The sequence below is a fragment of the Lutjanus erythropterus genome, chromosome 19 (genome assembly GCF_056507025.1).
Source record: "Lutjanus erythropterus isolate fLutEry1 chromosome 19, fLutEry1.hap2, whole genome shotgun sequence".
NCBI classification, from domain to species: Eukaryota; Metazoa; Chordata; class Actinopteri; order Lutjaniformes; family Lutjanidae; genus Lutjanus; species Lutjanus erythropterus.
Genome location: NC_139335.1, coordinates 30845428 through 30864905, shown reverse-complemented (window position 1 = coordinate 30864905; position 19478 = coordinate 30845428). Strand labels below are relative to the sequence as shown.

Below are 19478 nucleotides of genomic sequence, written 5' to 3'. Positions count from 1 at the left end.
GCCCCTGAAAACAACAGACATACAGATCTAACCTGTCTGTTAGCCTGGTCTGCAGCAGTCTAGCTGCACAGAATTAATCTCCATGGCAACTGATGCTTCCACGAAACCGAGTCGAGGCTGAATTCAGCCAGGACGACTGGAAAACCTCAGCTTAATCTCCTGTCTTGTTTCTGTGAAACAGCCCTCAGGTTTGTGCAGAATCTGGATTCTGTGCTGCACATGTAAACATAACGTGGTTTCAGAAACCAGGATCTGTTGGCTGGAGAACTGTGATAGAAAGCAGAACACTTGGCATGTAAACAGTCTCTGATCATTCACATTATTCATGTGGTACTCATTGTTACTGTTATGTTGTGTTTATGAAGACTTGATATTAATGCAGTTATTAAGATGATTAGAAATGTCTGATCTAGTTATAAAGGTGTTACTCAGTGATGAAGGCAATGAAGTCCTGTATACACGTGTCCTCCTGTACAGTGGTGTCCCATACGTGCACCTGATGTAGTCCTATGACAAGAAGAGGACATACTTTACGTATCCCTGGCAGAAATGACATATTTTCACTCTGTTGTTATTCAGTCGCTCCAGGAGTTCATCTTTTGCCTTTTTTGGGATTGTTGCGACCAAAAATGCCTGATTTCATCAACAGCTTTTCTAAAAAGTTGTGATGCACGTTGTGATGCTTTTAGACAGTTTTGGCGATGAAATTGCAGGACCAAGAGAAATTGGCAAAAGGAAGTTGTGATTTTTTTGTATAATTAATTAAAACTCAACTTGTTCTAGTGAGTACAGAACCACACTCTATTCTGAGTGTTCTAACAAACCTTACCAAAGGCAAACAAAATATATTTTACTTGTAAATGATGACATGCACTGGGGGGGTATTTCACAAACATGTAAAATCATTTAGCGCTCAAATTCAGTCAGCACAAATTTATAAAATAAAAGTGTGTTCTTTTCAGTACACATGGCAAAATAAAAAAAGAATAAATGCAAAAACCGATTGGTGGAACTTGTGGGAAACTACGATGATCGGTCGAATTTCCAGAAAAGTGTTGCACAGAATTCAGATGCTTGGTTGAATTTGCGTGAAGTGCAGCGATCGCAGCGTCGCAGCTCCCTGGACGGGACTGCTTGTTTTACAATCACAGGCCTGAAATACACACACATGTACAAACAGGACGTATAGACACACATTAATGGAGAGATGCCAGAGCGAGGGGGCTGCACACATACATATACACACACATAGTCAGGCGCCTCCAGCAGTTAGAGGTTTGTTGTCTTGCTCAAGTGCCCCAGAGGTGAACGGACACCTCTCCAGCTACCTTACAAATCATGTTAACTAAACACATATAGTGTATATGTCCATATACGTCTTACACATATATGCATATAGATGTAATGTGCATCACCTTAATGTGGCCACTTGATGCACGTATATGATAAATATACTTAATGTGTGTGGCCTAAATGTTTACATAGGATTTAGTGAAATACTGGCACTCATATTAGGGATTCAAATATATAAAAATATGTCATTTTGTTATATGTAACATTTCTGTTGCATCACAGTATGTCACAATGGATGTATAGCAGCCTACATAAATGTGAAATCGTTGATGTTTTTGATAAGAAAAAAGTTAAATCACTGTTTAAAGCGATTGTTCACCCAAAAATGAAATTTCACTCAGTATCTCCTCACCCCTGTGCTGATGTGAGGATGGGTGAAGATCTCCAGTTCACAAAACACTCCTGGAGCTTCAGCAGGAAAACAGCGTCGCAGCCAAATCCAGTACAATTGAAGTGAATGGTGACCAGTTTTAAAATGTAAAAAAAAGAACACAAAAAACCCCACAAAACATCTCCATACTGCTCGTGTGGTGTAATCCAAGTGTCTGTAAGCTGCAAAATTAAAATTTAACCCAAAAAGACGCCATTTACACCATGTTTTTAGTCTAAATGTCAGATCTGATCCTCATACACACACCTGAAGCAGGTACACAAACTCTCACCCAAGCGGCGTGACATGAGATGTACGAGATCTCATGATACCTTCACACCTGTGTTTACATGCTACCTGGAAGCAACTCAGACAACAGAAAGAGATCTGCTCAGAAATAGTGACTTGTTATGCGCTCAGTTCACTTCACAAACTTTCAACAAAGAGGAAAATGTCAGAGGACTTCGACATAGAAGAGGAACATCATTTCTTTGCTGCAGCCGCGCTGCCTGTATACCTGCTTCAGGTGTGTGTATGAGGATGTCTGTTTTAGACTTTATGATGGGTGTGTATTGCGTGCAGTGGTTAGAGCTAGAGTGGAGAGGAGCTGTAAAATCATCTAGAAATTTTCTCTTAAACTCACGCCCACGGCCACAGTGTTCACTCTACATACACAAACTATACATTGGATTGTAGGAAAAGTCGTGCTGGTGGCAAAGGTGTGACCGCCGAAGCAAATGGACAAAATGGTTTTGGTTGGCCGAGGTCTAAAAGGACAACAAGTCCAACCAACTGCCCCATTCACTCCCATGTCAAGCAAGAGCCAAAATTTCTGGAAGAAAGCAGATGATTATAGTTTTGTCCATCGCGGTGGCGGCCTCATTTTTCACACCTCAGAAATAAAATTTGCACCATCACGTTCAGCAACCTGTCCTCTCACTCAACCTGAGGCCGGTCCTGTCTTCTGATTGGTGGATTGGCCTAAAGCTGTTTTTTGACAGTTAAAAGCAGCTCAAAGTGTGAAGTTATTAACAGTTTAAAAACACTGCCTGTCTCTCTGTCTCTGTCTGTGTCTGTCTGTGTCCAACTAGGACATTTTAGACTGCAGTCTTTTTTGATTGTGACTGCCTACACAGTGGATACATGTCCACTCACAGTTTCTTGGCAGAAATTGACAAGGCTGATTGTGATTGAATGTCTCGCTCTAAGTCTAATATCCACGGCTGCCTACTGACATTTTTAATGTCAGCCATATTGTTCTTCTGACCTGCTTACTTACACGCCTTCTCATATATACACACACACAAAACCTGTTCTTTGTGTCTGTAAGGGGACTTTTATTGACATACACTCTCACCCATATACATACAAACGGGCATGAAAACACATGCACAGAGACACACACAGCGCGTGCATGTGCACACAGACACATGCAACCTCAATAATACATCTACTGCTGTTAATACTTGTGGCAATATGGTGGAAATACTAGTCGACAGCGAGCATCAGGCACACTTAAAATTTAGTTTGAACATTTTCTAGTTGTATTTACTATGTTGCTCTTTCATTTAATTTTTGATGATCACTGACAGCTAAACAGTGCCATCTGCTGAGTCTTTACATGCCCACAGCTTCTCCAGGCCACAACTCCAATTGGGGGATTTCTGTCGGTGAGGGACCGGTGTAAAAGTGCCTTTTGTTCCATTTGATCTGTTGATCTGTTTGGCTTCCTGATGAAGGCTTGATGCCAAAATCACAAAAGTCAAGTGCCTTCAAGTTTTCTGTGATTTTTAAATGTTAAATTAATGTGACTCAGTTACATAAAATGTGACAGTTAACACTGATATTAATTTCAGGTGATGATGAGCAGCCCTTTGTACAACAGTGTAACACAGGAAACCACATTCAAGTAATCACATACATTTGTTTTTGTTGTCCTACAAACAGAATGTTGCTGCAATGTTGTGATTGTGATGTTCGTTCATGTATTATGCAGCAGCGTCACTGCAACCTTCCACTTAAAAAGTTACACTGCAGCAACATTACTGCAACATTATACTTAAAACGTTATGTTGCTGCAACATTCATGCAACATTACCCCTGAAACATTATATTGCAGCAACGTCACTGCAACATTACACCTAAAACATTCCGTTGCAGTAATGTTCCTGCAACATTATACTTAAAAAGTTACGTTGCAACGATGTTCCTGACACTTAATAACACCTCTTTACATCTCAATACCTCAAGAAGACCTTGAGGGAATTTCTTCAAATGTGACTCAAAGATGAACTGATTAGATTTTAGTGGTCAAAGGTCACAATGAACTCACTAAACACATTTTTGGCCATAAGTCAAGATTAAATCTACTAATTATGACAAAATTATACAAATATAACTAATGATGATGTTGAGGTCAAGACATTTTCTATCCAAAAGGTCAAAGGTCAGCTTCACCTTCATCATAACGTTCAGCTCCCTATCAGTTCTCTGTCTTCTGTAAAAAATAGTCTCTAAGTGAAGACAGCATGTTTCTACCTGGAAATTATTCACTGGAATCACACGTGTATACTGAGAACCTGGAGGGGATCTTATAGTTTTTTGAATGAAATAGGTGACACATGGTCAAAAGGATTTATACCCCATTTATTTACACTAACATTGCTGACAACAGTGTCTCTCTCACATATGCGCGCGCGCGCGCGCACACACACACACACACACACACACACACACACACAGTCCTCTATTTGACTGTTGACCCAGTTTCTTTCAACACCAGGAAACACTACCACAGACAGACACAAAAACCATCAGTTTGGATAAGTTTAATTTAGAAAATACATAATGAAAGCAGTACAGAACAGGCAGGGACCTGCCCGTCTCAATTAAATAAAAAAATGAAAAAGTTCTATTAAAAAAGGAACATTAAATCATTGTTATAAACAGTTTAAATAAAGATGATACATACGGTGATTAAGGAAAGGTTTGTGAACTAAACTTCAAGTCAGGTTGTGGGGGGTGTGCAGGCGATCAGAGGCTGGGAGGAGGTGGAGTCTCTCCTGTCAAATCTGTCCCTCACACCTTTGCATACAAAGAACTGTATATGACCATCTCTAATTCTACACATTACCTAGTTTGCTGTGGAAAAGAAATCACTGTAAACTAACTTCTTCTATTGTATCATGATTGCTTTTCAGCTTGTTTGCCATAACAAGGTCATTCTACAGTAAGTCAACAGGACAACATCATAACAGAGACACAGTCGACGCTTTTAGCCAAAGCAGTCCAGAATTAAGGATGTGAAGTTTCTGTGGCTCATGCATGAATCCCACAACCTCCAGTCTCATGGAATCAGAGAATACAGTATCCAGGTTCAGAGATGAGCTGGAGCTCCTTAATTCATCCTCAAACATCAGTGAACACTGCTGCAGTATTGCTTTAGTTTCCAATCCAATGACATGACTGTGCATAAGACCATCATACAGGAGACAAACGATCTATGTACATATCGCATGACTATGTTTAGCAGTAGTGAAATCATTCTCATGCATCAGATGCATACAGGTAGATTGTCTGCTCTTCATTTGCAGTTACATTTTAAAGCCACAAGGGGTGTGTGTGTGTGTGTGTGTGTGTGTGTGTGTGTGTGTGTGTGTGTGTGTGTGTGTGTGTGTGTGTGTGTTTCACTCTTTAGACTTTGCTGAAGATGTGACTGTGTCATGTGGTCGTTGAGCATGAATTCAGCATTGGTTGAGGAACATAACATGCAGGTGTGCAGCAGGAATGACTGAGCCGTTGCAGGCCTTGACATAAGTCGGTATTAGTGTTGTTCCAATACCAATCCCAGTGTGGGAAATGCTTCCATGTGCTTTATACACAGATCTGATATTGAATCATATCATATTAGCCCTGAACCTGCCACATCCTGGCAGCGTCCCTTACACCACATTTTTTTAACCTGAGCCTGGACATACAACAGTCACAGCAATCATCACAGCCATGCAGGGTTACTAGTAGGGATGTGACGAGAACTAATACTTCAGGTAAAATCTGTTAAAATCCACTGTTACAATATGAAGGGAAAAAGAGGGAGAGAATAAGAGGGAGGTAAAAGAGACAGTTGATGTCTTTGGTGAAGGCTTAGTTGTTTTTCTGCTATTCAGCAATGAAGAGCACATTTGGAACTATTTGTGTGTTTATTTAATTCCAGCCTTCATGTTACCGTGTGCAGGGGAGAAGCAGGCTCACTGCTCCACCACAGGATCAGCCTGTTGGAGAGCAGCATGCAGCACAATCATATTGAGCTGCTATAATGTATAAAGTTGTGAAGTTTTAAATTAAATAAACACACAAATAGTTCAAATGTGCTCTTCATTGTGGAAAGTAAGCCTTTGTCAAAGACATGAAGTCTGTATCTCGCATTAGCTCCATCTTTTTGCTTCTGTATCATAACAGTGAATTTTAACAGAATAACAGTCCACATGAGTAGGTCTGTAGTGTATTTTTTAGCCTGGTGTTTGTAGTTCCGTTTCATGATTTAACTTTTTTTTGCTGCAGTCTCAGCACCAATCAGCTGAGCAGACAGAGCGAACTGGATGCGGTGCCATATGCACAGCTGCAGCGTGTGTGTTTGAGAGAGATGGAGACAAAGATTCATCCAATTTAAAATGGACGAGGAACTGATTTGTATGAGCTTCAAATGAAGAAGGATAGGCTATTACCGCACCTAATCTTATTTCATGTTGAGTTGTAAACGATTTTATGCACTAGCGTCGGATCTGTGATCATATCAGCTGATATGTGAAGTTCAGGTATCAGAAACGGTACTGAGAAGGAAAACATGGTATTGGAACAATCTCTAGTGGTTGTCAAGTACAACACAATCATGATTTCACAGAGGCTCTCGACAGATATCATGACTGTTTTGTCTGACTCTGATGCTTCAGTATCCATGACAACAACACTGCTTTCCTGAGATAGAGGTACAAACAAACTAATAATACACAGAGGATTGTGAAAGCTGTTAATAAGCAAGGTTCTGTCTGAAGCAGCAGGAACAGAAGTCTGTGAAGGTGTGACACCATGTCCTCAGCATGGCTATGTCTTTGGTCTCAGAGGAGAGACTGCGTCCTTCCTGCGAAGGAGTGAACTTCAAGCTTGTCAGAATGTGAGAGTGACACCTGAGATTTGGAACCAGCAGCAGCAGCTGTGAGGACCACCCTGCGGCCTCTCGCAGTGCATCTGTATTTGTTGTTGGCCCTGGTGCTGACTTTGTGGGTACTGAAGTGACATCATGCTGTGGCCGGGTTCATATTACAGAGGCGCTGTCCTGACCCTCGGCCCGTCTGACGGGACTATCCTCCAGGGCCATGTCCACCTCCAAAAAGTCTGGCTGCTCCTCTTCTTCCTCTGTTCTCCTGCCTTTCTCTTTGTTTCTGCTCTGTCTCTGGCACATACCAGACTTGGCCGGGCCAACCAGAGCAAGGCAGATGGCACTGAGGCCCATGCCCACCGCACAGGAGTAGAAGGCAGCACCATAGTTATCTGTGACATCCACAAGCACACCTGGAAGGAAAGAAATGACCGCTGTTAAAATCAGCAGACAGCTTAATTGATGAGTAAAAACAAAGATGCTGTAAAGTTGGGCATACTGTACAATTTGAGCCTATTTCTGACATGACTTTTGTGCCACACAAATCATTTTAGAGTTTCAGCTTCATCGGGTGTTGTTTACTGTGCAATGTACACAGGGAGGGAGGACTAATCAGCTGCTCCTGAAAAGCCATCAGATGTTCAAATGCATTTCTGATGTCAGGAATTTTGGTTGCCCATTGTCAGGCTTTCACACAGTTGTAGCAGAGCCACGAATCAATTTCCTGAGGCCAGAGCTAAGCTCTCTATGCCTGCACTAATTGGCAAATAGAGTGTCTGAATTGCTATGGTGACACAAAGTGTTAACCTTGGCAGCTGGATTTGCAAGATCAGAAGATCACATGAGAATCCATCCTGCCAGGACCTGCCATTGTTCCTACAAACCTGAATAAGTTACTAGCTGACTGATCAACAGTACCGTAAGTACCTGGTGTATGTGTAGTCTTTGAGTTGCCTTTCTTTTGTGATTGTGACCTGGATTGGACTGAACTGTTTTGGGGATTTTTTTTTTTGCTCTAACGCACTGGTAATAGAACGGTACTCAGTTTCAAGCATCAGAATAGGTATGAGAAAGGGAAAAAAAAAGGTATGAGAACATCTCTCACCATTTTATTCTCTATTTTACAGAAGGATTTACTCATACAGTATGAGATGCAATTTAGCAACATTTATAAACTCGTAGAGTGTTTGCCCAGTGTAGGGTTAGGGTTAGGGTTAGGGTTGTACCTCCCAGGGGGGGCCCTGCAAGTCCAGCGAAGCTCTGGATGAAGACGTAGACTCCCACAGATGATGCCATCTTCTGGATGCCCACCACGTCCTCCTCAGCCAGCATGGGAATATGAGTGGAGCTGACGGTGCCCATGAAGTAGCCGTAAAGGGCACAGCAGACCACCAGGCCCCAGAACTCCCACACAATAGCGAAGGCAACCAGCACCAGGCACAGCAGAACCACGCAGCCCAGTAGCACCAGTGTTTTCCTGCAGTGAACTCTGTTCAACACCACCCCGATGGACAAGCGGCCGAAGATCTCGGCCACAGCCATCACAGAGAGCATGTAGGAGGCCATGCTGGGCTCCACGCCCCGGCTCTTGCTCAGTTCGATGACGTAGAGCTGTGGGGCGAAGAAGCCCAGCGTGGCAAACAAGCCAAAGAGGGAGTAGCAGATGAAGGCACCGTCTTTAAGCACAGAGAAGTCCAGGAGTTTGGGGTTAGAGGGCTGGAGAGGACCTGCCTCTACCTGTGCTAGTTCGCCCTCATCCTTCTCTTTGACTGGGGTGGAAGACGTGGACAGTGACGGCTCCTGGCCCTCTTTGTCCTCCACTCCCAACTCCATCAGAGCCTTGGCCTCAGCTCCTGCGATCCGCAGGTCTACGTTTGAGGCAGAGAGGGAGGTGACACCTGAGTCATCTGAGCCTTGCGACACTCCTGAACTGATAGAGGTTCTGGTTTGTTCATTCTCCAGCTCATAAACAGCCTCCAGCTGCTTCAAAGAGAGAGGCTCATTGTCTGATTCATTGTCCTCCTTTACAGGCTCTGGCCTAATAATGATTGGACGTAGGAAAAGCCCACAACCAATCACAGACGCCTGCATGATACCAAGGACAACCAGACAGTAGCGCCAGCCAATGTGTTGCTTCAGTGCAGTGAGGGCTGTGGAGAGAGAACAGCATGGGTGACTCCGACTGCATCTCACCATCTTCATCAGCGATACAATATTTATCCTATATTAAAAAACAACTAGACTAGTCCAGGTGAACATTTGTGCCAGATTTGAAGAAATATGGACAAAGTGTTCTTTAGATATGACATTCAGAAGATAGCCACGGCTGTCGCCAGCAGGGGCATAGAAAAATAACCACTTGAAAAGATGTCCTTTATTAAATAACAAATCTGATGTATTTAGCATCTTTTGTTCATAAAATTAGTGTATATATACATTTTATGTCTAAAATCACATGAAACAATTGACCATCTTAAGTCAATATAACCTTTGTAACTGAACACTCACCTGGAGCAAATGCAAATATGGCAAAAGATTCCCCGGAGGAAGCGACAGCGGTGACGAGGGCTCGCCGTCTGGAGAAGTACTGGGCTAGGATGGTGACGGTGGGGAGGAAGGTAAGGCAGTAGCCAAGACCTGTAAACAAAGAGGGGAAAGGGGACATGACAGCCACTGGTCCACATGGTAGGACCACTGCATGGCTAGGGGGGTGGATCAAGATCAAGGTCTCAGGTGACTTTGTCAAAGGTGGCAGGCTGTGTGAGATGATTCAGCTTTGCTACAGCTGCTGCTGAAAGACAAAAGGCATGTAAAGACAAAAAAGAGAGACAGGGGGAGAGAAGAGAGGGGATTGTCATGTTAGCTGTGGTCCAGTTCAGAGGAGGACATGGTAATCTTGGTGGGAGAGCTAGCAGTGCTTTCTGTCCAAGAAAAAGAAACAGTTAATGTGCTCTGATACAAAACTCATTTTACCAATTTGCTCATCCTCCAATCTTTCATTCAGTCAATTTATTGTATGCTCCTCAGTCTCCTGTTCTTCATCTGAAAGGGAATTTAGTGTTTTTATTTTGTCGCCTCGGTTTTCCCTGTTCTGCTCTGTCATTCCTAGAGAGTTAAGATAGTGGAGTAGACCTCACTGCATGTTGTTTAGGAGAGGCTGATCACCTCTCAGTCAATGGACAGTTCTGGAAGAAATAGATTGATTCAGATTTTGTTGTTGACACTGCTAGGAGTCCCTTCATTACACGCTGTTAAACAAGACAAACACAACAGCACAGCAGTCATTCTGTAAATGGTACAGTAAAATGACACACACACACACACACAGAGAGAGATATAGAGAGAGCGAGAGAGAGAGAAAGAGAGAGAGAGAGAGATACAGATACACGTAAGTGGGGTGTGTGAGTTTGATAAGTACCTGAAACAATGCCAATGGTAATGTACATCTCGTTGATGGAGTTGGCGAAAGCTGAGCTGATGGTTCCCAGGCTGATGAGGAAGCCTCCCACCATCACCACTGGACGATGGCCAAAGCGGTTGCTCAGCAGGGTGGACAGCGGGGCTGGGGTGGAATTCAAAGACAGAAATATAATTTCTTTTAACCCATTTAACTTAGTAAGAAGTAGATGCATATTAACATTTATCTGATCTCTGATCTGTGGAATTGATCAGGTGTGTCATTATAGTGCAGCCTGGCTGCACAGATGACTGTTCGTGATCATCTTATTCTGGATACACATCACTTTTTTATTTTTGTGTGGGACAGGCTCTCTAGCAGAACCACAGTTCCTTACAGCAGAATGTGAATTTTAAAAACATCAGATTTTCAACTGTGGAGACAGCTGAGGTGACTAAGTCTCAGTTTGACCTTCTGTTAGATTCTGAATATATGTTTTGAATATAATGATGTACAGCTGAATGATTATTAGATCATATAACAAGTTCATTAATCACTTAGTTGACTGACAGGAAATTAATAAGCAATTTTGGTAATTCATTTAATTAATTTAAAGTTATTTAAGTTATTAAACATTCTTAAACTCTGGTTCCAGCTTCTCAAATGATGAATATTGCTGTGTGTCTTAGAATGTTAGAGTAAACTGAATATCTTTGGGTTCTGGGCTGTCGGCTGGATAAAACAAACAACTTGAAAAGGTCACTTCAGACTGAAAAAAAAAATAAAAAAAATCACTTTTCTCACATTTTACAGACTAAACAATTTTTAAAAAATTTAACTGAGGAAATAATGAGAATAATCGTTAGATGAAGCCCTACAAGGATGTATCGCTATGTGGAAATAATCTGTCTGTCTCGGTCTCAAACCAACTTCCTCCTGGAGAAACCTAGCTGCATATATTTTCTGGTGCCATTTATCTTAACAGCTGCATTTGCAGTTTGTTAAACAGTCTCTGTCTGTTGGCATTAAATGTTCTAAGATGCCTTTTGCTTTTTTGGCACAGGAGGATGGCACTAAAAATGTACTAGGCAGGAAAACAAGAGACTGACCAGTGAAGGTGAAGATGAAGACGCAGATGGAGATGACCCATGACACTCGGCTGTTGCTCTCCTCAAATTCTTCCATCAGATCCTGGAGGAAGACGCCCAGACTCTTGAGGGTCCCATAGGTGCAGACCTCCACCAAGAAGAAGGCCACGGCCACAGCCCAGCCCCAGTCACCATCAGGCACCTCTGAGTAAACCTTTGGACCCAAACATTCCTGTGACTTGGGCACCCTCATGGCTACAGCAGGTCACCTGTAGGGGGAAACAGACATGACATCAGTGAACTCATTTTGAAGTCCTGCTGCATTTGTGTCTTTCTCTCTTTTTTTTTTTTGGCCACCTGGGGGCAGAAGAACGCTGCCACAAACTGACAGACTCACTGACTTTTTCAGTGAAAACAGCTGGCTGTTGATGGAAACGGTTGGTGAGAGCACTGAGACTAAAGCAAACATCAAACCAAACCTGTGCGCCCTGATGGCTGCAGAGTTGGTGACAGTTCATTTTGCAGTGAATCCTCTGTCCTTGTTTTTTCCATTTCGCATATTCATGCACCTTATTATGGTGCCACAATAAATCAAACATGACTGGTGTTTGGACATGTAATTTTTGTAACCACACTTAGTTGACCCTAACCCTAAGTCAGCGTCCATGTAAATGACGGTGAGGCAGCACAGTTAAACAGCGCACAGTTAGAACAGACTTTACAAGTTAAATGATGCAACGGAATGTAAATAATCATTGTCACAACTGTATGTCCTCTGTTACTTTGTCTTTTATTATCAAAAACTCATCAGCACCATATTACGTACACAGAATGATTCATTTCCTTATTTCACTAGGATCTAATGATTCTGTGTGGCCGTAAGCAGAATGTTAAGCAGAGCTGGTGTTTCGCCACTGAGGGTGTGGCTGCTGCGTGCAGCTGAAAACCACAGACACACAGCTGAAAGACGAGAAATGTCAAACTAAATCTAATGTGCCACCCTGCGGCTACTCAAACACTCAGCTTTGAGTAATGTGGGTGTTGCAAAGCCACTACTGATATTTTGAGCCAACTATCTGTATACCAGAACATTTAGTGTATACTTGGTTTTTTAGCAGGATTGAAACATTACCTTGCTTTAGTGTCAAGTGTCTCAATGCCATCTCTGAACCACGGTTATTATAGTAACCTAAAACTAAACAAAAAACTTATCCTAGATGAGAAAAAATATTTTATTGACTGAAATAAACATAAAAACTAGATGTTAGAAACAAATGTAAACTAATTGGATTGATACTTACAAAACTAACTAAAATCAAATAATATATATTTCAAATGTCTCTTAGTTTTAGTTTTGGTTAATTTATGTAAATTCAACAACAAAACAATTATGAGGAACAACTGGTGCATATACTTATTGAGACTGGGATATCAATTTGACTGTGAGTCAACTGCCTTCACAAAGTGTTGTGTTTGAAATGTAGTACCTAATCTGGACTTCTTCAATCTAGATTCATCTAGATTTTGATAATTGATTAATTGGTTTGAGTATTTTTTTTTTTGAGAAAAAAGGTCAAAATTCTCTAATTTCAGCTTCTTAAATGTGAATATTTTCTGGTCAAGTCTGTGTGAGTCATAAAACTCTAGGCTTTCCCCTCACACATACCTGTGCGGATGTACGCTTCAATCATGTTTTATTGCTTTGCTACTTTGGATATAAGTCTGGGCAATTTATCAATACTGAATCAATATCATGATACGAGGCTAGATATGGTCTTAGGTTTTGGATATCATTATATGGTGATATGGCATAAGTGGCATTTTCTGAACTTCATAGACTCTTCTACTTTACCCTTTTCCCACTTAGCCATTATATCCACATTATTGATGATTATTTATCAAAAATCCCATTGTGTTATTGTATTTTACAAAGGCACCAATAACACCCCCTACATTATTGTTGCAATATATCAACTTAAATGGTGATATTTGAGTTTGCCATATTATATACTCTTCAGTCAACAACAGTGCATCATATTCTATATGATCATCAAATGTTTTCACTATTTGAGAATTTATGGTATGTTATTTTAAAGAAAATGTGTACATCAAGATATATATCATATATCGCATAAAAGCCTAAAAATATCAAGATATAATTGATTAACTATATCGCCCTGTCCTATTTCAATACTGTAATTAATGAATATTGTATCATTTTAACATGTGGTAATGTACCCTGATACATTTTTTATATTTGATACATTTATAATCTACATGTATCAGAAATTCTGTCATCAACATTCTGTTTGTAAGTATATAAGTGATTTGGTTGGTATGCTTTGTACACACGACATGTTTTGCATGTTTGTCAGTCCCAGGAGAGGGATTCCTCCTCTGTTCCTCAGGTTTCTTCTCACTTTTTTCCCTGTTAAAAGGGCAGCGATTTTTCCTAACTCGAATCAAAGGTCTAAGGACAGAGGGTGTTGTAAAAGCCCCCTGAGGCCAACTTTGTGTTATATAAATAAAATTTGACTTGATTTGACCTGACCCAGACAAACCTAAACCCAAACTCTTATCTAACACAGGCTGGGTATCCCTCCTTCACCTCAGGCTACTGCCCCTCGTCTTGTGACATTTATGTCATAACCCACAGACAATAGACTGTAGCTTAAAATACCTGCTAGATAATACTGTTCAACTCAGATTTCAAATGGTAAATTTAACTATAGATTACACTGCTTACATCATGCTGTTAGGAAGGAAGGGATACACGATATGTTTTTTTAAATGTTGTTTTCCAGCCAATATCTATAACTGGTAATTACCCACTTCTCATGATACCAGTAAGATTACAGATAATTTTACATTTTTGTATTTTAAGTCCATATAAGCTGTAGTTTATGCATGCCTGAGGGTAAGACGATGTAGTCAGCAAAGATGGATGCTTTAATATTCCAGTTCATCAAAAAAAAATTTACCTTTTATAGAGCAAGAATTTGACACAATTTGTCAAATCAGACATTATAATAGCTATTTCATTATTGCAATAATAAATAATAATATAAAGTTACAGATTTTTATCGCGCATCCCTAAAATATATAAACGCTAGAACCTGAACTGCCACATCCTAAATGATCTTCATTTGCAGGAGACACAGGAAAGCAGCACCATGGCTGAAACTTCTGGGCACCAAAAAACATTGGAGTGTATTTAGAAGGGAAGCCCACAGGGAGACAGACAGAGAGGTTCACCGCAGTGCAGACACTGAGGAAGAGGAGGAGGAGGATGATGTCAACGCGCTGCATCTCAGGGGTTTCTCACCCACCACCGCAGGCAGCGGGACAGCAAACATGTTACTGGGTTTACACTGATCCGCAGCTGTTATTTACCAGACACACACATATATAAGATTAAACCTACATGTTTGTTATGTTAGGCGATTTATCTGCGTGTCTGCGTGCCTGTCAGTCGTAACAAGTGGCTTATTAATGAGCCAATAACAGAATATATACCCAAAAAAATGGATTTCTGCTCGTTATTCCCCAGCACAAAGCGCAAGTTTCCTTGTTTTTAAAAAAGCGGAAGAGCTTTGAGTGGCGCCGCTGTGCTGCACAGTGAACACCAGGCTACACAGCAGCATCCTACAGCTGGAGTCACCGAGTAACATCTTACTTACCGGCAGTGTTGACAAGAAAGGTTGAGGAGCAGCCTTCTGATGTAACAAAGCCGGCCTTTCTATCGCGTCGTCATTGCATTGTGGCTATAATGTAACAGTAATATAATTATAAAACCTATCTCTCAAGCTGGAGATAGCAATAACTTACGTAAAAAAGCTTTTCTTATTAAAATTCTATTATCTATTGTTAAACTAATTACTGTTTCTGTTAAAAATTAATAAATAGGCTAATAAGAGGATATTGAAATCGTTCTCTCTCAGCCAGCAGCATCTTTTGTCTTCAGTGAATTATTTCCTGGCTGTTTTGGCAGCTCGTTACCGGCTCAAGCCGGTATTCAAACGCGGGCGCGCGAGTCATGAACGCGCAGGGCCTCCCTCGTGAGAAATACTGTCCCCCGCCCCTTCCCTCTCTCTCGCTCCCTCTCTCTCACTCACACACACACACACACACACACACACACAAGGTACATCCTATATATCTTATATGTCGTTTCTTCGCTCCTCGACTCGAGGTCGAACCGGAAACTGTTTGCCATCTTGCAGAGTGACTCAAGTGTCTTACTTCAGCGCGGAGGATCCAGGATCGAGGAGGGATCTCTTGCGAGGAAACGCGTCTATTACCGGTCCGCACATCCCCTTATTTTCTGACGGGAGGAGCTGCGCGCAGGGAAACGTCTGTGGCAGCTTGTCTAATCATCAAAGTAAATCAATAAAGAAAACACTCAGACTTAAATACGAGACATAGTAAATAAATCACTTGGAGACTCTGTTCTGAAATCTGAGGAAATGGTTCGGGTGGTGTTGGGTGGATAGCGCACAGGAGGATTCGGATGAACTCAGAGCCGATCTGCTTATCAGGAAATGTATCCACAAACAATCGTCTTCATTCTATAATCTTATGTTTTTCATCATCATTTATCTTCATTTCATTCAGTCATAGATGAGGCTGATCATTCCTGAACGTCGGGTTTGACACGAGTTACACCATTTTGATTTTCCCTCACATTTAATAAATAATTTCCAGTGTTCAAAATACACCATGAGTACACTGGGTAATTCAATGATGGATTCACCATCAGAATATTAATAAACACAGGAGTAAATAATGAATAAATGATACAAACACATTCGGCCTCTGATCAGGACACAGTCGCAGTATAAGCACAAACTACAGGGACGCAATTGAAGAGACCTGGGACGAGCGCCACACAAACTAAATCGCATTCTGGTGCTGCCTTTAACAGCAGACGGACAAAAAATACCAAAAAAGGTGTTTTAGCTGCGTTGTTTGGTAGTTAATGACGTGGTTGCGCCCACAGCTAAATATTTCTCGAACACCTTTAGTTTATATTTTATTGCACTCTGTGAGATGAAAGCTGATCGTTACTGTGACAGAACACAAAGCTAGACTGAACAACATCTTCACGTGGAAAGTCTGTACCCACAGAACATGAACGCATCCTGGCGCGCGCCAGCGGCGCTTCAAAGCACATGTGTACACCGGGCACGCGGCTGGGATGAACAGGTTTATTCCAGTTGAGAGGGGGTTCATTCCAGTCAGGAGTGAAGCAGCATCTCGTCCGGTCCTCATGCCAGTAAAGAGCTCTCTGTAGTGCGTGTTTTCTTTCTTTCTTTTCTTCTTCAGCTCTACCCCATTAATTAAGCTGGAAGATTTGAGTTGAGTTAAGAGTGAAATTAGCTGGGCTACATTTGCTAACTGACAGATGTTTTCTGTTGGCTGCCCTGTGAGTCACCACCAATAACTGACGGAAAATGTGAACACAATATACCAACAGCACATTATTACACTTCAAAGCTTAGCAGAAATTTTCCTGAACTTTGCTAGTGAAAACTATCTGTAACTATTTTATTTTATGTCTGTGAACACAAGGTTGATTATTACCTACAACACCCAAGAGAACAATTAAGCCTTTATCAAATTATCAACCCATGACCCACATTGGGTTTTTTGAGAACACTGTAGCTAGTAATGGTCAGCCTCTTTTTTCACTGTGGCAGCAGCATTAACTGATTTTAAATGTTACAACTTCTGTGTCACATTTTCACATAGTAGCCTACTGTGCTGTGGCTAAATTCCAGAGGGAGCATGAGGAAGAATTCTCAGAACAGTGTCAGAGAAGCAAACGTGTATGTCTGTTCTTGCATCAGTGGAATTCAACCAAAAAGGTTCAAGGAAGTCAACAAACTACCTGACTATTTCAGAATAAAATACAATGGATTTTCAGTTAAACATAATTTTAACTTTGTACATTTTAAGATGTTGATGTTGATGAATGTCCTGGTTAATTTAGCCAGTATAGTAGTTCAGTTCAGTGCAGTTCAAATTACTCACCTGTCTCTCAGCTGTGACTGGTCCTATGACTCTGTTGTCGAGTGTTAAGAAGTGGAGTTGACCTAGAGCACTTTGCTGTTTGATGCAGGGGTGTGTCTAAGGGGTGGCCAGACAAGGTCCAGCCCAGAAATCTGTTTGAGCCAAGAAAAGCCATTAAAAAAATCTGTGACATCATCACAATGTGAAGTCTATGGGCTGAGCAGGAAGTCCCACAGCCATCAAGGGAAACACTACTGTGTATATTCAGTAGGCCGCATACCACGGGAGTAAACAAGCAAGCTAGAAGACTTTTTCTTTTGGTGTACATGCCAGGCGAGCAATTCCTGTTGGACTGAACAAAGAGCAGAAGTTGTGCCCTATGAGACCTAACTGACCTAAAAACCTTAACAGTGGTCTATGACAAGAAACAAATTGTTTTTGGATCGGGTTTGAATTATGACATGACTTACACATATGATGTTTGCTACTTCAAACCATAATTTTACAAGAAAGAATGAAGAAAGTCTCAGTTTATGGTAGGTTTGTTGTAGTTTAGTTTTGAGTCAACTGCTGAGTGAATTACATCTCTTGTCTTGCTTGAAAACATCATCAACACCAATCTCGTCCCTTGCATCGTTATCTTCCCTGAGGTGTTTTATTCAATGACTCCTTGTCCTTTTACTGGCTACAAAGATAAAGAATAAGCAAAACCAATTGTTGTGTGACTAAGTTCAGCAGCTAATATTAGCTTGTAGTGGGAGAAAGCAATGATGTCACCTGCACGACTTCTGGGTGTGTAGTTTTTTAATAAAATACCTTCAAACAGTGAAGTTATGCAATAAAATTCCATAGCTCATAGCAAACTCAAGCACCTCATAGCGAGGCTCAATCATAAAGTTTGCAAAATGACTCTTGAGGTCATTGGGAGGCTCTGCGCCGCATCACATCAAGATGGCACACATATGCCACTGGTCTGCTGTGCAGTCACTGCCTGAAATGATGTAACACAAGTCCCAAGTCCAACATAGAAAGGCATGTGTTTAGAACAAAAGTAATTCCAGTGAAAGACAGTCAATGTGTCAGTGAGGACTGACTGACTGCCTGGGGACAGTGAAATTCTAAAGATGAGTGAATGTTTGTCCAGTAGGACTTGGGTTCCAGTCGTCTACCCTTTGTGTTATAACTGTCAGAGACTGATTTCTATTGTTAGCCTTCTACTCCTCCTCTCTCCTATGGGATCATCTCTCTTTATCTTCTCTCAGCAGTGCCTTATCCCTCAGGGTGTGAACACTTGGTTACAATAGTTTTGCTTACACCTGAGTTACGCAACCAAGAAAGAAAATATCTAGAGAAAAGACAATAAGTTGTAACTACAATGTTTGCTGCAGAGGGGTCTTTTCAAGGTTAATTACATAACAGGCTCAGAATGTTTGATGACCTAGTACATTGTAGTTTCCAGTATGAAACAAGAAGTAGAAATAAGGATATGAAAGCCATAAAAGTGTTGGGCTGGTGGACTTAAGAATCAAAGTGCAGAAAAGAGGATAAGAGGCCTTAATCTTAGAGCTCCGTACTGAAAAACAGCTTAACAGTCAAAGTTGGCCTACAATGGCACCAGGTCTGGCCTCATTGTTGCAGTGCTGTGTACTGGAGTATTGACTTGAAAATACTTATCTATACCTTCCCCAAAGTCCAAAGATTAAGAAGTCTGTTAAAAAGTGTGAATCCACCAATCATTTCATTTCCCTTATTTCCTGAATCAAGTGACAATTACATTATTTATTCCCAGCAAATCAACCTTTTATTCCCTGGATCCACTTTGTCTTTGAGCCAATCCAACAGCATCCAATCAAGTAATGGGTGAGAACCATGAAGAACTGAAGTTACGTTACTGAGCGGCAGGTGGATAAAATGATACCAAAGATAATTCTGTACTAAAAAAATATGATGTGGTCAACAAAAAAACAAAAAACAAAAACGAGACTGGGACTTGACTTGAGACTTGCCAGTTTTGATATGAGACTTGACTCTTGACTTGTCAGTTTTGACTTGGGACTTCAGAGCAAAGACTTGAGACTGGACAATGACTTGCTCCTACCTCTG

The 19478-nt window shown here is 41.2% G+C and overlaps 1 protein-coding gene across 2 annotated transcripts; it reads right to left on the bottom strand.

The window, feature by feature from the left end:
* Positions 1 to 6937: 6937 nt before the first annotated feature.
* slc16a6b (solute carrier family 16 member 6b) lies at positions 6938 to 17460 on the bottom strand. 2 transcript variants are annotated; one of them, XM_084744667.1, is made up of 6 exons: positions 17397 to 17460; positions 11385 to 11632; positions 10297 to 10440; positions 9387 to 9515; positions 8105 to 9028; positions 6938 to 7291 (listed from the first exon to the last, which is right to left on the bottom strand). In XM_084744667.1, exons 2-6 carry the CDS (start codon positions 11614 to 11616, stop codon positions 7035 to 7037), a joined length of 1686 nt encoding a protein of 561 aa, XP_084600793.1. In that variant the 5' UTR covers positions 11617 to 11632; positions 17397 to 17460; the 3' UTR covers positions 6938 to 7034. The 2 variants fall into 2 exon arrangements, with proteins under 2 accessions (XP_084600793.1, XP_084600794.1); XM_084744668.1 differs by lacking the exon at positions 17397 to 17460 and adding an exon at positions 15044 to 15345.
* Positions 17461 to 19478: the final 2018 nt, after the last annotated feature.

What these genes read in the sequence shown, in the direction of transcription:
- slc16a6b (XM_084744667.1), bottom strand. Translation starts at nt 11,616, where the DNA reads ATGAGGGTGCCCAAGTCACAGGAATGTTTGGGTCCAAAGGTTTACTCA. An exon ending in CTTCATCTTCACCTTCACTG is followed by an intron (nt 10,441 to 11,384) that starts GTCAGTCTCTTG and finishes ATTCCACCCCAG; the next exon opens with CCCCGCTGTCCACCCTGCTG. An exon ending in TACCATTGGCATTGTTTCAG is followed by an intron (nt 9,516 to 10,296) that starts GTACTTATCAAA and finishes CTTTGTTTACAG; the next exon opens with GTCTTGGCTACTGCCTTACC.